General features: G+C 30.3%; 1 protein-coding gene across 1 annotated transcript in view; it reads left to right on the top strand.

The window, feature by feature from the left end:
* Positions 1-15,373, top strand: part of LOC111684819 (nipped-B protein) — a 193,100-nt gene that overhangs the window by 57,768 nt on the left and 119,959 nt on the right. Inside the window, exons 9-12 of the mRNA XM_046956292.1 lie at positions 2,113-2,437; positions 2,498-2,726; positions 2,786-2,980; positions 9,025-9,117. Of these exons, the coding sequence (XP_046812248.1) occupies positions 2,113-2,437; positions 2,498-2,726; positions 2,786-2,980; positions 9,025-9,117 (842 nt within the window). The remainder of the gene's footprint in view (positions 1-2,112; positions 2,438-2,497; positions 2,727-2,785; positions 2,981-9,024; positions 9,118-15,373) is intronic.

The raw sequence follows: 15,373 nt of genomic DNA, 5'->3' as shown, positions 1-15,373 counted from the left end.
TTTGTGGAGATGAGAGTACAATGATTTCTCATTTCTTTTTTTCGCTCTTTCATTTACACAAGTGCAAAATGTAGTATATGTCTGTCCTTGATCTAGATCAAATATTATTTTAATTTATTGAAAGCAGTGTATGCCACCAAAACGTTGCGCACTAAACAATAACATAGAAACTGTAATTTACAAATCAAACCTAACAAATAAGTAGATGTTTGGTATAAATTATGTTAATATTTGAGTTAAACTGGAAAATTTGATTGATAATAGAATGAAACCATTAAGTGTTATATATCATTGTAAAGCTATGCTAATGTACATATAGCTAGCAGGGACCTGGGACAAAATAGAGTCTAAAATATTAAAAAGTCTGTTGTCTCTAAAACATTAAAATAAAATACGAAAAACAGAAAAAAACCATTTCGGTGAAATTGTGTGAGGTTCATAATGTAACAATTTCAATTAATTACATTATATAATTCTATGTACTTAAAAATTTGAAAAACTTACACTTTTTCCGAAAAATTACGACATTTGTCATAATTTTTGAGTTGTTATGTCATTCGTCTCCAAACCCCTTTTGATATTATACTAAATTTGCATATGGTTTATTAGCCAAAAATGTGAAAAAAATATAAAACCCTTAAAGGACGTTTTTATCCTTTGGTCACCAAATATTAACGTCAAGACAAAAATTTTGATAAATTGTATCATAGTATGAACTAAATTTTCATTTTCGGTGGGAACATCAGCAACTTCAACTTTGGGCTTTTTAACTTTAAAAACTAAGTTAAGGAAGTGATCGGGGAAAACTAAAAATATGTTCGTACTCTATGGACAACAACAAAACGGAGTTGGTATATGAGAACCCCTGCATTTTTTTGAGTATTACTGTGAAATTATTTACACAAAACCAAAATTAACATTTTCTTAGTATTTTTTGTCCAGCCTTTTATAACCCAATTGTAATCGGAATCCGGCAACCCTAACATATATACATCAAGTTCGAAGAAATACACCTAAGCCTCTATCGGGTCCAGTTGTGCGCTCCTTAACCAGTGGCTCAGGTGGGAATCGAACTCACCACCAGATTAGAACACTAACCACTAACCTACCGCAATCCATTTGTATTAAAATTATTCTAATAACACATAAATCTCTTAAGACTAAATTAACAATCTAAATTAATATTTGAAATTTTAAAGAATTTTTAACTGCGGAATATGTTGAAGCGCGAGTTTCTTCATAATTTTACAAAAAATATTTAATAATTTGAGGATAACTTTTACTTAAATTAAAAATGTTAAGCTGTAGCCAGCTTAAATAATATAATATTCAGTAAAACATTTCAAGAAAGTAATGTTTTTGCATCTCGAAAGTTAAGCAACGCATATAAGAATACAACAAAACTTTAGTTTTACTGAAACCATAAAAAATTAAGAAAAAGAAAGGTAAAAGAAAAAATAAATAAAAAAGGAAATATTATACATATGACATTTTTAAAAAGTAATAATAAAATTTCTTTATGAACAAAGGATTTGAACAAAACTTTATACAACTAATTTCAGTTAATATTTTGTAATAAATTTAAGTAAAAAGTTTACGAAATTTTATAAAATCGTTTGAAACCCATGTTTAAAAAAATTTAAGACAATTAAAGAAATTTAATACAATTTTTTATTCAAAATTTATTTTAAGAAATTGAATTGTATACTTTATGTTTTAATTTGTTACAACTGCTTTTCATGAGTTGTATTTTTTTCATAAAAGTTGTAAAAAATTTCAATTTAAAATTTTTGATAATAGCAAATATGTAATAAAATTTTAAATAAAGAAGAGTTGTGTTGTAAACCATAATAAAAAGAATATTATTATGATAAAACATATATAGGCATTTATTTAAAAAAAGTACTTGCTCCCAACAAAAAATAAAACGCACAGAGTTGTATGTATAAAATGTAAATTAGAGATGGAATGACGTAACTTATACATGTATATGCCATTTTCACGATAGTAAATTTGTTTAGAGTAAAAATATTTTTTTTTTTAAAACACTAAATTTGAAAATCTATAATTTTGATGGTAAAAGTGTTTAATAATATTATTTTTATTTTATAGGTGGATCATCAGAATCATCTGAAAGTGAAAGTTGTAACGAAAGTGGAGATGATAACATCGCTGATAACACAAATAATCGTAATTCTGGTATTATAGATCAAGAACTAAATTTGGAAATATTCAATATTTTAGAAGAACGAAAACATTATTTAATAAATAATATTAAACCATACTCTGCGTCCAGTGATATTAATCATACATCACAACATATTAAAACTTACATTGACTACAATAATGCGCACCTTATCGCACAATATTTGGCAACAAAACGGCCTTTTAGTCAGTCGTTTGATGGTTATCTTAAAAAAATAATATTGGTCGTTAAGTAAGTTTCAGATTTACGTATATCTAATTTTTAATATATTTTACTTTGTTATTTTTTAAGTGAGCCCTCAATAGCAGTAAGAACTCGTGCAATGAAATGCTTAGCAAATATAGTTGAAGTGGATCCTTTTGTACTGAAAAGGAAAGATATGCAAATGGGAGTTAATCAAAAATTTTTAGATGCTGCAATATCTGTGCGTGAAGCCGCAGTAGATTTAGTCGGAAAATTTGTTCTAAGTAACGAAGAGTTAATAGATCAGTATTATGATATGTTATCCACCAGAATACTGGTATATATTAAATATCAATTATTCGCGAGACGTATGTAAATATTTAATCTTTAATTTAGGATACTGGCGTATCGGTGCGAAAACGTGTTATTAAAATTCTTCGTGATATATGCATAGAATATCCAGATTTTAAGAAAATACCGGAAATATGCGTCAAAATGATAAGAAGAGTAAATGACGAAGAAGGAATTCAAAAACTGGTTACAGAAGTATTCATGAAAATGTGGTTTACACCATGCAGTAAAAATGATAAGGTAAAACTTTTTAATTATTTTTTTAATTTAAAATTCAATACACTTTATGACAATGTTATAACCGAAAACACAACATTTTATTTAGTATTTATCAATAAAATGCGTTATATACAAAATTTTCACAAAAATTACCTGTTAGAATTTAATTATTTGTATATGTATTAAATAAAAGGTATTTAACTTTACTTTGGCAACCGATACCGTTATTAATATCAATATTTAAAATTGAATGCCGGTATTGATGTCGATATCGAACGAAGTTTATCTGTATGATATACAATACCGTTATCATAACGGTATCCGATATTATACCAATTTTAATACCGATATCGTGTTTCTATTTGCATTTAAGTAGAATTAAAAAAATATATATATAATTTTTGGGAGACTTCCATTTTGTTATTCGAAGTGATAGGTTATGTTCTAGAGAACCTTTTCTTTAGTATGCTTTTTCGACGCCATTTTTAAATACTAGCTTTTGTGGAAATTCCACGTTGATAAGAGTTGTCAGATAGAATATGATCAAGGTGTTTTTTGATAGTAATACAGGATATGTGAGGAGGTTTCTTCAGCCTCTGCAGGACATAATAGGTCCTTTTAATGATTTTGTAAAAGAAAATGGATTAGAATAATTTCCATTCTCCTTGAAGAGGAAAGCTGTTGATGAGAACGTGCTGTAAACACGACAGTCAAAAAGGCTTTGTCAATTGGCAATTTGGAAAAATCTGGTGAGTATTCTCGTGAAGGTGTCTCGGCTGTTACGGATTGCAATATCGACGGACGTACGTTATCTATGCCTGACATTGCAGGTGGTCAGTCGTGTGATTCTCCCTCAAGAGGATCGTAGTTGTTAGCGAGTGTTGAACACTCCAGTATTAGATATACTATACATTCGATAAATATGACATTTTGAAGATAATGACTTTGAAACGCTTGTCTAGGAAAGAGATGTATAACAGCTATGTTGCAATTCTTTTGATGGATTTGATAAGAATTTCTCTGCTTGGGAGGAGTTTAATCGAATTCTAAATGTGCGGAAGTTCTTGACAGGACAAGGAAGTGAGTAAAACTGTGATGAAGAAGACTTTTATTTAGTTAAACCTAGTTAAACCTAGACTAGGACATTGACATTTTGAACTTTAATATTTTTTGTAAGACCAGGTCTGGTTGTTATGGTGGATGTACCATAGCGGTCAGGAAAGGAATACGTGTCTCTAGAATTTCTTTTAACACAGATTTGTATATTTTGATTTTTAGGACCTTGAATTTCAAACATATCCTAATTCTTGTTTCTGTCTGTCTCTCGCCCAATATTATTGTCGTATTGATACTTGTCGTTCTAAGTTATGTAGTTTGTTAGATTTTGTAGCCAGTTTTAATAATGTTATCATTGCTGGGGATAATCAACTCACTGCGATGTCTACCATGACTCTCCCAGGGCCGTCTCAATGATGGTTTTCCGACCTTTCTCCCTAATCTATCAAGGAGGGGAACAGTTTTGGATCTTAGTTTTTTAAATTGTAATTTTACAATTACATGGAGAACTGATCCAGTATGGTTGGGCGGCAGCCATCAATATTCTATAATAATGAATATTGAATCCTCATCTTCACGACCTGTTTCTTTCCTATCGAAACGAAGACTTCTTTCGGAGGAATTGAACTTACAACCGAATACCAGGAGTCCTTGGAAATTTGTTAATGGTGTGAATAACTCTGCCAGTTCCCAGACTTCCTTTTGGGATGATGGTAACATTTTCCCCTTCCTGGGGCATTTGAGGGATCAGGTTCCGGATAATATACATTGCGATTTTTACAGGATGCACTGCTTGATAGTAGTTAGGTCAATTCTGCGGGTGGTTGTGATCGTGTGGCGTATGCAATGTTAAAAATCTTTATCCTCATATTCTCATGACTCATTACTTGTTGCAACCAATATTTTCTTTTGTAATGGTATCATGGAGGTCATCGTGGAGGTACATTCGGATTGTTACTATTCCCAAAAGGGACAAGGATCTAACTGTTTATATAAATTTTCGCCCAATAGCCTTGACTTCAGTGCTCATGAAGACCATTAATCTCATTGTGAAGGAACGTTTGACAACGGTTGTAGATGAATTGTTTTAACTTGGTTGCTTGGTAGTTCAGGCTGCAATAGGTGCATCTAATATTAATTATCATATGGACAATTCCATGAAAAGGTAAACCACGACTGAAAAAATAAAACCCTTATAACTTCTGCATTTTTGAAGATAATTCAACAATATTCAATGGTATATGATCTTTTGTAGCGCCAAAGACGAAGACTGTTGAAAATTTTTGAAATCGGTCTATTTTAACACCTCGCCGCCATTCAAACGGACCCGAAAATATCACTTTTTAGCTCATAATTCTGTTAATTATAATACTATCTCTTCAAAAATCGGCAGTTCTAAAATGTTTTTAAGCCAAAACATTTATACCGATTTTCATAACGACTGGACCTTATTTGACCCTAGTTCCATTCAAAATTTAGTTTCTGAAAAACACTTAAACGTCAGTAACTCACCTCTAATCACTAGTATTATGATACATTTTAGCACAAATCAATCACGCCTAAACGGCTGAACCGACTTTCTTGAAATTTGGAACGTTGGTAGATCTATCCTTGGAAGGTATTATAGGATATATCGTTTTGAAAACTTGAACTAAAGCAACTATGCCTTTTTATAGTATCGGAAATATTTGGGCATATTTTGGAAGCCCACCCAAAGGGGATAAAAACGGGTATGAAATATCCTAAAGATACCAAATGTTTGAAATATCCTAAAGGTACCAAATTTTAAATATTATTACTTTAATGGAGCAAAGGACTAACAAATATCCTATTTTTGGATGATTTAAATTTAACGAATAAAAAAGTATAATTATTTGTTATTATGGTACTTTTATAAAATTTCATAAATTTACAACGATTAAAAAAATTATGTTTTTGCAAAGCATCAGGAGTTAAAAAGTGACTAATTTTAAATATCGCTGTATAAGATAAATAAAAATAAAATAGCGGGTAAATGGGATTTTTGTTTTTATTAAATGATCTACTAACAGTCTTTAACGAAGATTAATTTATTTACTGATAAGGCAAATAAACTAGCTTATTTGTGTGATAAATTCAAAATTTAAGAACTAACAGGAAACGATAAACATGTTGGTACCCTGGCATCATTCATTATTCTATGTTGAAGAACTACAATACCACATAAAATGCAATTCGAAGTGTTTTTACTACACCTAAAGGTATATATTTCGACCCTTAGATGTGGAAGGACATCTTTATATTGTATTATTTTCATTTGTAAAGGTTACAGAATATAAAAAGTTCCTGTTAGTTATTATTAAACCCTTATTTCCTTGGTACTTAAACAATCCTAATATATATTATAAATTTCTTTGTAAGTTTGTTTATTTGTTTTCTTATTTATTTGTTTGCTTGTTTATTTGTTAGTGCGTCAATCACGCCTAAACTGATGAACCGATTTTCTTTAATTTTGGAACATAGAAAGACATATGAAGCGTCAATAGGCTATATTACTTTCCAAAAATTGCCTAGAAGGGGTAAAAAAGGGTTGAAAACCACGAAAAATTGCTACTTTTGTGCATAAAAATTTGCTGAGCGCTCGTTCGTGCACGCCAGCAGTTTTATGTGGCCTTGATACCAGTCAGCATCATCATTTTGCGGAGATGGACCGGGATTCTCTTTGAGAATTTTCCAGTACACCTCTAGCATTTTTTGACGAATTATCACCCATTTGTCCTGGGAGATAGCTCCCTCGTTGACACATTTGTCAAGAATGGCCCTAACTAGCGGGTTTTTGGCAACTTCGCTATAGGGTCTATTGACTATACGAGTCTCAGACTGCTTCTGACGTTTAGTCTTCGGCTGCGGTTTAGGCCCTGCAGTTTTAGCTTGGTCCGCTGCATCTGAGGTTGTAGGAGGGTCAGAACACTCCGGCTGAGCCAGTAGGGCTTTAGCCTAATCTTGGGACGATTTTTCGTCCGTGGTTAGCGTATCGACCGACTTAATTAAAAGTCGCTCGACTAGACGCAAGGCGGCGCGCCTCTGAACAAAAGCCTTCCTAGATGGATCTTTGCGACTAGGGGATTTTCGTTGGCCGTTAGGGCAAAAAAGACCATGCTTAGCTCCCCCTATCCGCCACCTGGGACGCGTCCGATGGGAGATCTGACATCATGTCAGAAATATGTTTAACACAGTTGCGTTGGGGAAGTTGGAACAAAACTGATATCCAAAATTAGGAAAAGGCCGAAAAACTGGGAAAAACGGTACTTTTGTGCTTGAAAACTTGAGAACTGATTCTAACGCGAAATTATTTTCGATTTAGTTTTATAAAGTGAAAGTAAAAGTAAGAAATTTTTATTAGCAAAGTTCCGTTGTGAAAGTTTGGCCAAAATTAGTAAAAAAAAAGGGAGAAATTATGAAAAACGGAAAACAGTACTGTTTTTGTCCTTAAAAAGTGATTTTTGTTTGTTCTAAAGCTATATACATTTGATTTAGCTTTTAAAGTGTCAGAAATATGTATTGGGAATAGGGTTACCAGATTCCGATTCGCAAAAAGCTGGACAAAACAAAAAAAAGCTGGACATAAAAAATACTAAGAAAATGTTAATTTTGGTTTTGGGTAAATAATTTCACAGTGATACACCAAAAAAAATGTAAGGGTTCTCATATACTTTTGTCATATAGCGACTCATCACTACCTATATCTCTGGACTTTTTTTTAACTCAAATATACTATTTGACATCCCTTAATTAAAAATTTTTGCATATATGCAACAAATGTCTATAGTTATATCCCTAATATACATATCGTCCCAATTTTTAATTTATTTGTACTATGGCGATACTTTAGAAAAATATGCCTCTTCGCGGATTCGTTTACTAATATATTTATTTTGAAAAATTAATCAATATTTTACGCGCTTTAGCACAATTCAAAAAAAACTCCACATAGGACTTTTTGGAAAACAGTTTTTATATTGAAAAAATTTTCCCATGTTATGCACAGATTTGAAGATTACTTTCGAAATATGACTTAAGAGACTTTATGGGGTATATTTGACTAATTATAATACCGTGAAGCGAATGCGAGCATTGCATCCATAACTTCAAGGCTATTTACCTCTTTAAAGGCAATCATCCCCATTCGCAGAAGAAATGGATTGTAGAATTGTCAACCATATATGGCTCTATGAGCTCGGTTGTTAATAAAGATTTCATTAAAAAAAAGGCTAGCTATGTTTGGTTTATTTCAGAATTCCGACTTATTATCACAGCATCTGTTTATTCAAAATTTTAAATTGGTCTAGAAGTTGCAATTTCACTTTCAATTTGAAATTTAATTTTGTGGACTTAATTCACTCCCACCAATATATGGCTCTATGAGCTCGGTTGTTAATAAAGATTTCATTTAAAAAAAGGCTAGCTATGTTTGGTTTATTTCAGAATTCCGACTTATTATCACAGCATCTGTTTATTCAAAATTTTAAATTGGTCTAGAAGTTGCAATTTCACTTTCAATTTAAAATTTAATTTTGTGGACTTAATTCACTCCCACCAAATTTCATAAAAATTGAATTTTTAAATAAAGTACAACAAGTGCTTTAACTAAGAAGTTCCTATAAAAAGATTAACGGAAGGACGGACAAGATTTGTTCCACCCGGACCTTTGGGTCTCCAGGTGGATGTATACATTGATATACAACCCTTTTAAACTAAACTAAACTTTTTAACAGATGTACAACATAAAAATTATTGCTAAGTACTTTAAATAGTATAGTATATATTTAATTTCTGAAAGCGGAATGATTGATAGCAATTGTAATAAAATTTGTTAAACGAATTTATTTTTGTATAAATTATATTTCTTCCCAATTTTATCGTTTGGTAATGTAATGTTACAACAAAATTTCAGTATATATATATATAACTATGCTTAAATGAATATATAGACTTGCGATTTTTATTAATTAATATAAACTTCTTTACAGCATGGTATTCTGCGAAAAATTAATCAAATTATCGATGTTGTTAACACGGCACACGACACCGGAACATCATGGTTGGAAGGACTATTAAACAGTGTATGTAAATTTTTAATTAATGACATATTTTAGGTCAATCAAAAACTTCCGTATTTATAATATATTCAGAATTTTCTATATCTTAATGTAATTGCAATGATTTTTCATAATAATAATATTTTTAACCCAATGGCACAATTTTTCTTACTAATTTTAGCTAAAAGTCACAAAAATCTGTTTTTATGAATAATACTCTTAGTAAACCCTGCAACAGTCATCTTCACACATGAAAAAATCTATGTGTACAGTAAACTGTAGACCATTATTATTAACTCTATTTACTAAACATCTGCATGAGTACATTGTACATACTTGTACACTGAAAATAATCCATGCTCAACTTTACGAAAAAAATTTCGTAACTTCTATTTTCGTAATATTTACAAAAATTTCGTGTATAATACAAAATAAAAGTACGAAAACCTTTCGTAATATTTTTTTTCTTAAATTTTATCGAAATTAAACATAATGATATTAATTATATTATGATTAAATAAAACTACAACATTTTTATAAAATTTAAGAAATGTATAATATTATTCTTGAATTATTTTCACAAAAAAAATTTGAAAATTCGTGTGGAGAATAATTTTGAACTAAAATTAGAAAATTTATTTTAAAATGACCAAAAATGTTTGAATAAAATAATATTTCGTAAATTTTACCATATATATATTCAAAATTCCCTTTTTTCAATTTATGTAAATTAATTTTTTCAAGAATATTTTGCATTATACTAAAATATTTCGTACTAAAGAATTTCGTAGTGCGAAACAACGAACGATTTTTCGTATATATTAAGCGTGGATTTTTTTCAGTGTACATACTTAATTCACTGTACTGCTATGTGGTGCAGTGTTATAAAGCCATATGGCCTTATATCTCAATAAAATGAGAAATATAACCATATGACTTTATTTCCATGTAAGAAATTAAATAAAACCATTACGTTATTATTGCCTATTTCAGTTTTTTCATATATCAAATTTATTAGATTTTTTTTTATTTAAAAAATATTGTTCAGCGCCACAACAATTTCCCAAGATTTTATGAAAATAAAATCTTATTTTTTTTACCTCGTAGAACCAATAACGCCAAGAGCACGTAGTGCTTATGTTGACGATCAGAAAAGAAGTGTTTTTTAATTTACAAAACGTAAGTTGATGGCAAACAATATTTAGGTACCGTTAACGGTTTATTCGTTAGAATTTTCCAACAAAGTTGTAAATAAAGCGGAGCTTAATAAGATTCTAACGTTGCAAAAATAGTATTTGCATATGTTATTAAAACAAGTGTTAACCATAAATCGAACTTGAACAAATGTAATTCAGTTCATAAATGAATATAATAAAGTTTAGTTCCCAAATGAAATGTAATAAAATTCAGTTGTATAGTGACATTTCTAAATTTCACGTATACTTTCGAGTGGCATTCCAAAGTTTAATACATTTCAGATTAATCACTTTATAAAGGAGTTCTCAATAGACGGTCTGCGCCCGGACTCAAGGACTTTCTTTTCAATGGTATGTCCAACAACGGCTTCGCTTAATAAATACTTTCTAAGTAGCCGGTCTACGATCGGACTCAAGGCATTACTACTCTATAATATGTCCAACACCGGCTTCTCTTAGTAAAGATTTCCTAAATAGCTAGCCTAAAGCCTAACGCTCTTGATACACGGAGAGTGTATTGTTAGCGAAGCTGGTGTCCAATATACCTCAGAGGAGAAAATCCTATCAGACATATATTTTTTTATTTCGTGATATAAAAGTAATATAATGAAATAACTCCCCAAAAATATGTTTAGGGATTTATTTCATTTTTTAATTTTGAGGAATTGTTGGCAACTCATTCTTTTCACAATTTGTAACGATAATTATGGCAATGAGGCCATTCTCATTTCATTAAGGTAGGATAGTGGTTAGTGTTCTAGTCTGGTAGACCGGAGGTGGTGGATTCGATTCCCACTTGAGACACTGTGAGACGTTGTGCGAATTCGAATTATGCGTTTTTTTGCGAAACGAATTAATCGCATAAAACGAGGTTTGAGTGTATATAAGCCTGGTAGATTTACCATCAAAATAAACAGCTGATCGGCATACAGCCAATAACATAAAATGATAATTAAAAAATGTAAATTTACAAAAAAAGTGAAAAAATAAGACATGGTCAAAAATAAATGTTCTTGGAATATCTCAGAAAGGAAAAATATTAAAAATGTGAAGCAGTTTCTCAAAAAAGCAGAGTCTTTGTATATTTTAGGAAAAAATATTTTTTGTTGATACAGCTGTAGACAAGACAGTATTTGGTAATAGCCGTGAATGGTCTAATGAAGTGCTTTTAATGGAAATTACATATTTAAAGCTGACAATATTTGGCCGTGTATATATCCAGTTGTTCCGCAGCGAGGATGCAATAGCCTTTTGATGTTCTAATGTAGTTTTTTTAATTGAAATTATAAAGTTGGAGGCAGAACGTAAACATATTTTATGCTTTAACAACCATTTCCTCAACAAAGTCAAAGAAAACAAGTTAAAATATCTTCTGGTAATTTGATTTTGAGAAACGGCAAGAATGTGTCAAGCAAATGGTAATATAAATTGTAATAATTACTTAAATCTAGTTGTGTTAAGATATTTTAAAACTCTTTCAAGGATTTTGTGATAATCTTTTAAACTTTATATTGAATTTATTTTTTGAGTAATAACAAAAATCAGCTGTTTTACATATGTAGTTTACAACAATCAACAAAAGGGGCTCACGCTTTATGCAAAAAATCGGTGTAAATATAATAGAGTATTAAATATACTACCAAGAGTGAAACTCGCTATAGTAACGAAATATTACATGTTGAGAATTGTATAAAGATTGATATTATTTGGCAAATGATAGCAAAAACATCTCGGAATCTACGCGTAATCAGTGTGATCAGTTCGAACTTTCACGTACAAACAGTATTGCTTTATAAACGAACTTTTTTACAAGGGCGTAAAATATACAAAAAAATGTATATATGTAGTTGTTTGAAAGCATTCAACAAAGCATTCTTTTTTACAAATTATGGCATGCAAAAAAAAGTAAAGAAATTAATTGTCATAGACTATTTGCATTTTTGTCGATTAAAAGTAAACTCTTAATTGTACTTATTGTATTTTATTTTTGTAACAAAGCGTTTTGTTTAAATAAACACAAATTCTATAAAATCAATCATAAGTTGTATTGAAGCAGATCATATATTATTCCGATTTATTTTTCACTTTTAACTCTATTGTCTCTGTTTCTTTTGTATTTGTTTGCAGTTGTATTCTAGTGTAAAGTTGATCAACTACTTTTTGTAAGGCATTTTTAACACACTCATGCAGATATCTACTGTGTACTAAGTTTTTTTATCTTGTGTCCTTGTAAAAGGATATTAAAATTTGAAATCAATACGATTTCAAAAAATGGTATTCCAAATTTATATAAAAAATATATAATTTATAAATAATAATTTTAATGTCAAATGAAACTAAGAACCTCAGCTTCAAACTAATATTATTTATTTCAATTTATCGGGATTAAAAAAATATAATCATAAAGAGAATTTGTCACAAAAATGTTATAAATATGTTTGTATCGAAAGTGAAAAATATAGTTGAAAATGTTTGTTTCGAATGTTATACTCTTCTTATACCCACCATCAAAAAGGATGTGTGGTACATTGCTTTTGTCACTCCGTTGACGTTAACACAACGAAATATTTGCTTAAGACCCAAATAAGTATATAAATTCTGGGCCTTATAAGAATTTAAGATGATCTAGCCATAATCATCCGTCCGTCTGTTTTTGTTGAAATCATGATAGGGAACATACGGTAGGATCTGGAGAGTTAAAATTTTGCATAGATTTTCTCTTTTGATAAGATTTGTTTGGAATGAAAATATGCAAAATCGGCCCACGTTTTCGCATAGTCGCCATGACACTCCGAAAACAGTCATAACTGGTTTTAAAATACTAATATAACGATGAAATTCTGCATAAAAAAGACTTATGTGAATTTAAATTCGGCACAAGCCAGTTTTTTGTGAACCAAAATCTCTACTAACTTTTGTGAGGATCGGTCTATAATTGACCCTACCCCCACGCTTTAAGGTACTTTACATTATGTGATTTTGTATTAATTCAAAGTGTTATTTAAAAATATATTAAAGTCTGAAAAACTAAAACATTTTAGTTTTAAATGTATTAACTTTTAGAAACTTTTTAAAATTCATTTTTTACAAAATACACAATTTATTTGTAGATTTTTTTATTTTAATTTGTAAATTGACTTTCTTTTATTTTTCACCATAATTTTCTTCATAATCAATTTGAAATTGACTTTCTTTTATTTTTCACCATAATTTTCTTTACAATCAATTTAAAAGAAAATAAACTAAAAACAAGTAAGAGTGCTATATTCGGCTGTACCGAATCTTCATACCCTTCACCATAGTGTATTTTAAACATACATATTAGTTTTATAAATTTTTCCCGACTACATTAATATTACACCAAAAGCAAAACAAAATCAACAACAATGCTAAACGAAATAAAAAACAAAATGCACAAGGCATCTAAACCAATAGACATCTAAACATACATAACAAAAAACACAGAATAACAAAAACAAAATAAACAACGCAATAAACCCAACCTACATCCAAATATACGAACAGAATTCACAAAAAAAATTTAAAACAAAATACACAACTCAATGATGCCAACAGCATTCCATCCAAACATACAAACGGGAAAAAATTTAAAATTTATTAAACTAATATGTTTAAAATACACTATGGTGTTGGTATATATGATTCGGCACAGCCGAATATTGCACTCTTACTTGTTTAAATTGTCATTTGGAAGTGGAAAATTGTGCATCGAAAAGTATATTGAAGAATTATGGAAAAATATGGAAAATTATAGTGTCGATGAAATTAACGAAGCAAATTATCGAATTGCTGCCTATCACATGGTACAGCATCAACACGAAGAAGATGTGTTATTGCTGTTATATTGAAAGCAAGAAAAAAAGAAAAAAGATTCACGTAATGTACAAAAACCGGTCTAGGGAAGGTGCACACAATAACTTGGTTGATCGATATTTGATGGATGATGATACGAAATTTAAAGAATATTTTCGTTTAAGTCCTTATCTTTTTGAATCCGTGCTGAATATTGTGAAATCTCATTTGGAAGAAATACCTAAAACCTGTATGTTAATTACACCAAGACACAAATTATGCATTACCTTAAGGTAAGAAAGGGGTTTTTATTAAATGAAAATTGATAAAAATGTGGCCAATATTAGAATGGTTAAATAGAATCATTGTTGTTTCTGACTTCCTCTTCCGGCAAATTATTTGCATTTGTATTATGGACAGTTTGGTCGTTTGTTGAGGCGTTTAAGCTTGTTTTGATTGAGAGATTTGTAGACATTTGATTGTTTTCATCGTATATTTGAATGCAGTGGACTTGATTTAATTGATCTTTTTGAGCCAAGAAAACTTCCTCCACACCTACAATCTGCGACATTTTTAATTTTAATTTTGCAATTGAGATCGGTGCAAATGAACGCATCGTACTGGCAAGTGAGTCAAAAAAGTGATCCAAATAGTCCTTTGGTCTTATTTTCTGTTGCAAAAAATCCACTGGTCTTGGCTTGCGAAATGAAATAAGCTCGTAAAGTAGTTCAGTAGTTGGATCGGAAGATGGGGCACGTCGTTTGTTTTGTCTACGTTGTGGAGTTTCCAAATCAAGGCTACTAGCCCTACCATCCGTACAAACAGATGATGATGTTATGTGACTTGAACGACTTTCTGAGCTTTAATCAATATAGGTTTCACTTGATAATGGTCCCTGGTTGGTTGGTGAAACCTCGTAAGTTATTGATGCTTGGCTTAATGGCATGTTAGTCAAAGTTCTGAAAATTATAGAAAATGAATATTAGCAATTCTAAAAATACAAATATATTTACCTTTGTTTCAAAGAGGGGGTATCTAAAAGAAACATCAACTATTCATCTCGCTTTGTAGCAGTCGCAGGCTTTCCAGTTGATTTTTTCGTTTGGTTCCGAACAAAATAGTCGCGCATATTTGCCCATTTTCTTTTCACTGCTTACACTACAAAAAAATTAATAAAATTTCAATAAAATATATTGTTATGCATTTACATATCTAGCTACTGGTGAAACATTTGCATCGTTGGCCTTTCAATTTAGGAATTATTTTGGAGC

This window comes from Lucilia cuprina, chromosome 2, assembly GCF_022045245.1.
Source record: "Lucilia cuprina isolate Lc7/37 chromosome 2, ASM2204524v1, whole genome shotgun sequence".
NCBI lineage: Eukaryota > Metazoa > Arthropoda > Insecta > Diptera > Calliphoridae > Lucilia > Lucilia cuprina.
The sequence above is the reverse complement of the archived record's forward strand: the minus strand, read 5'-3'. Positions and strand labels throughout refer to the sequence as shown.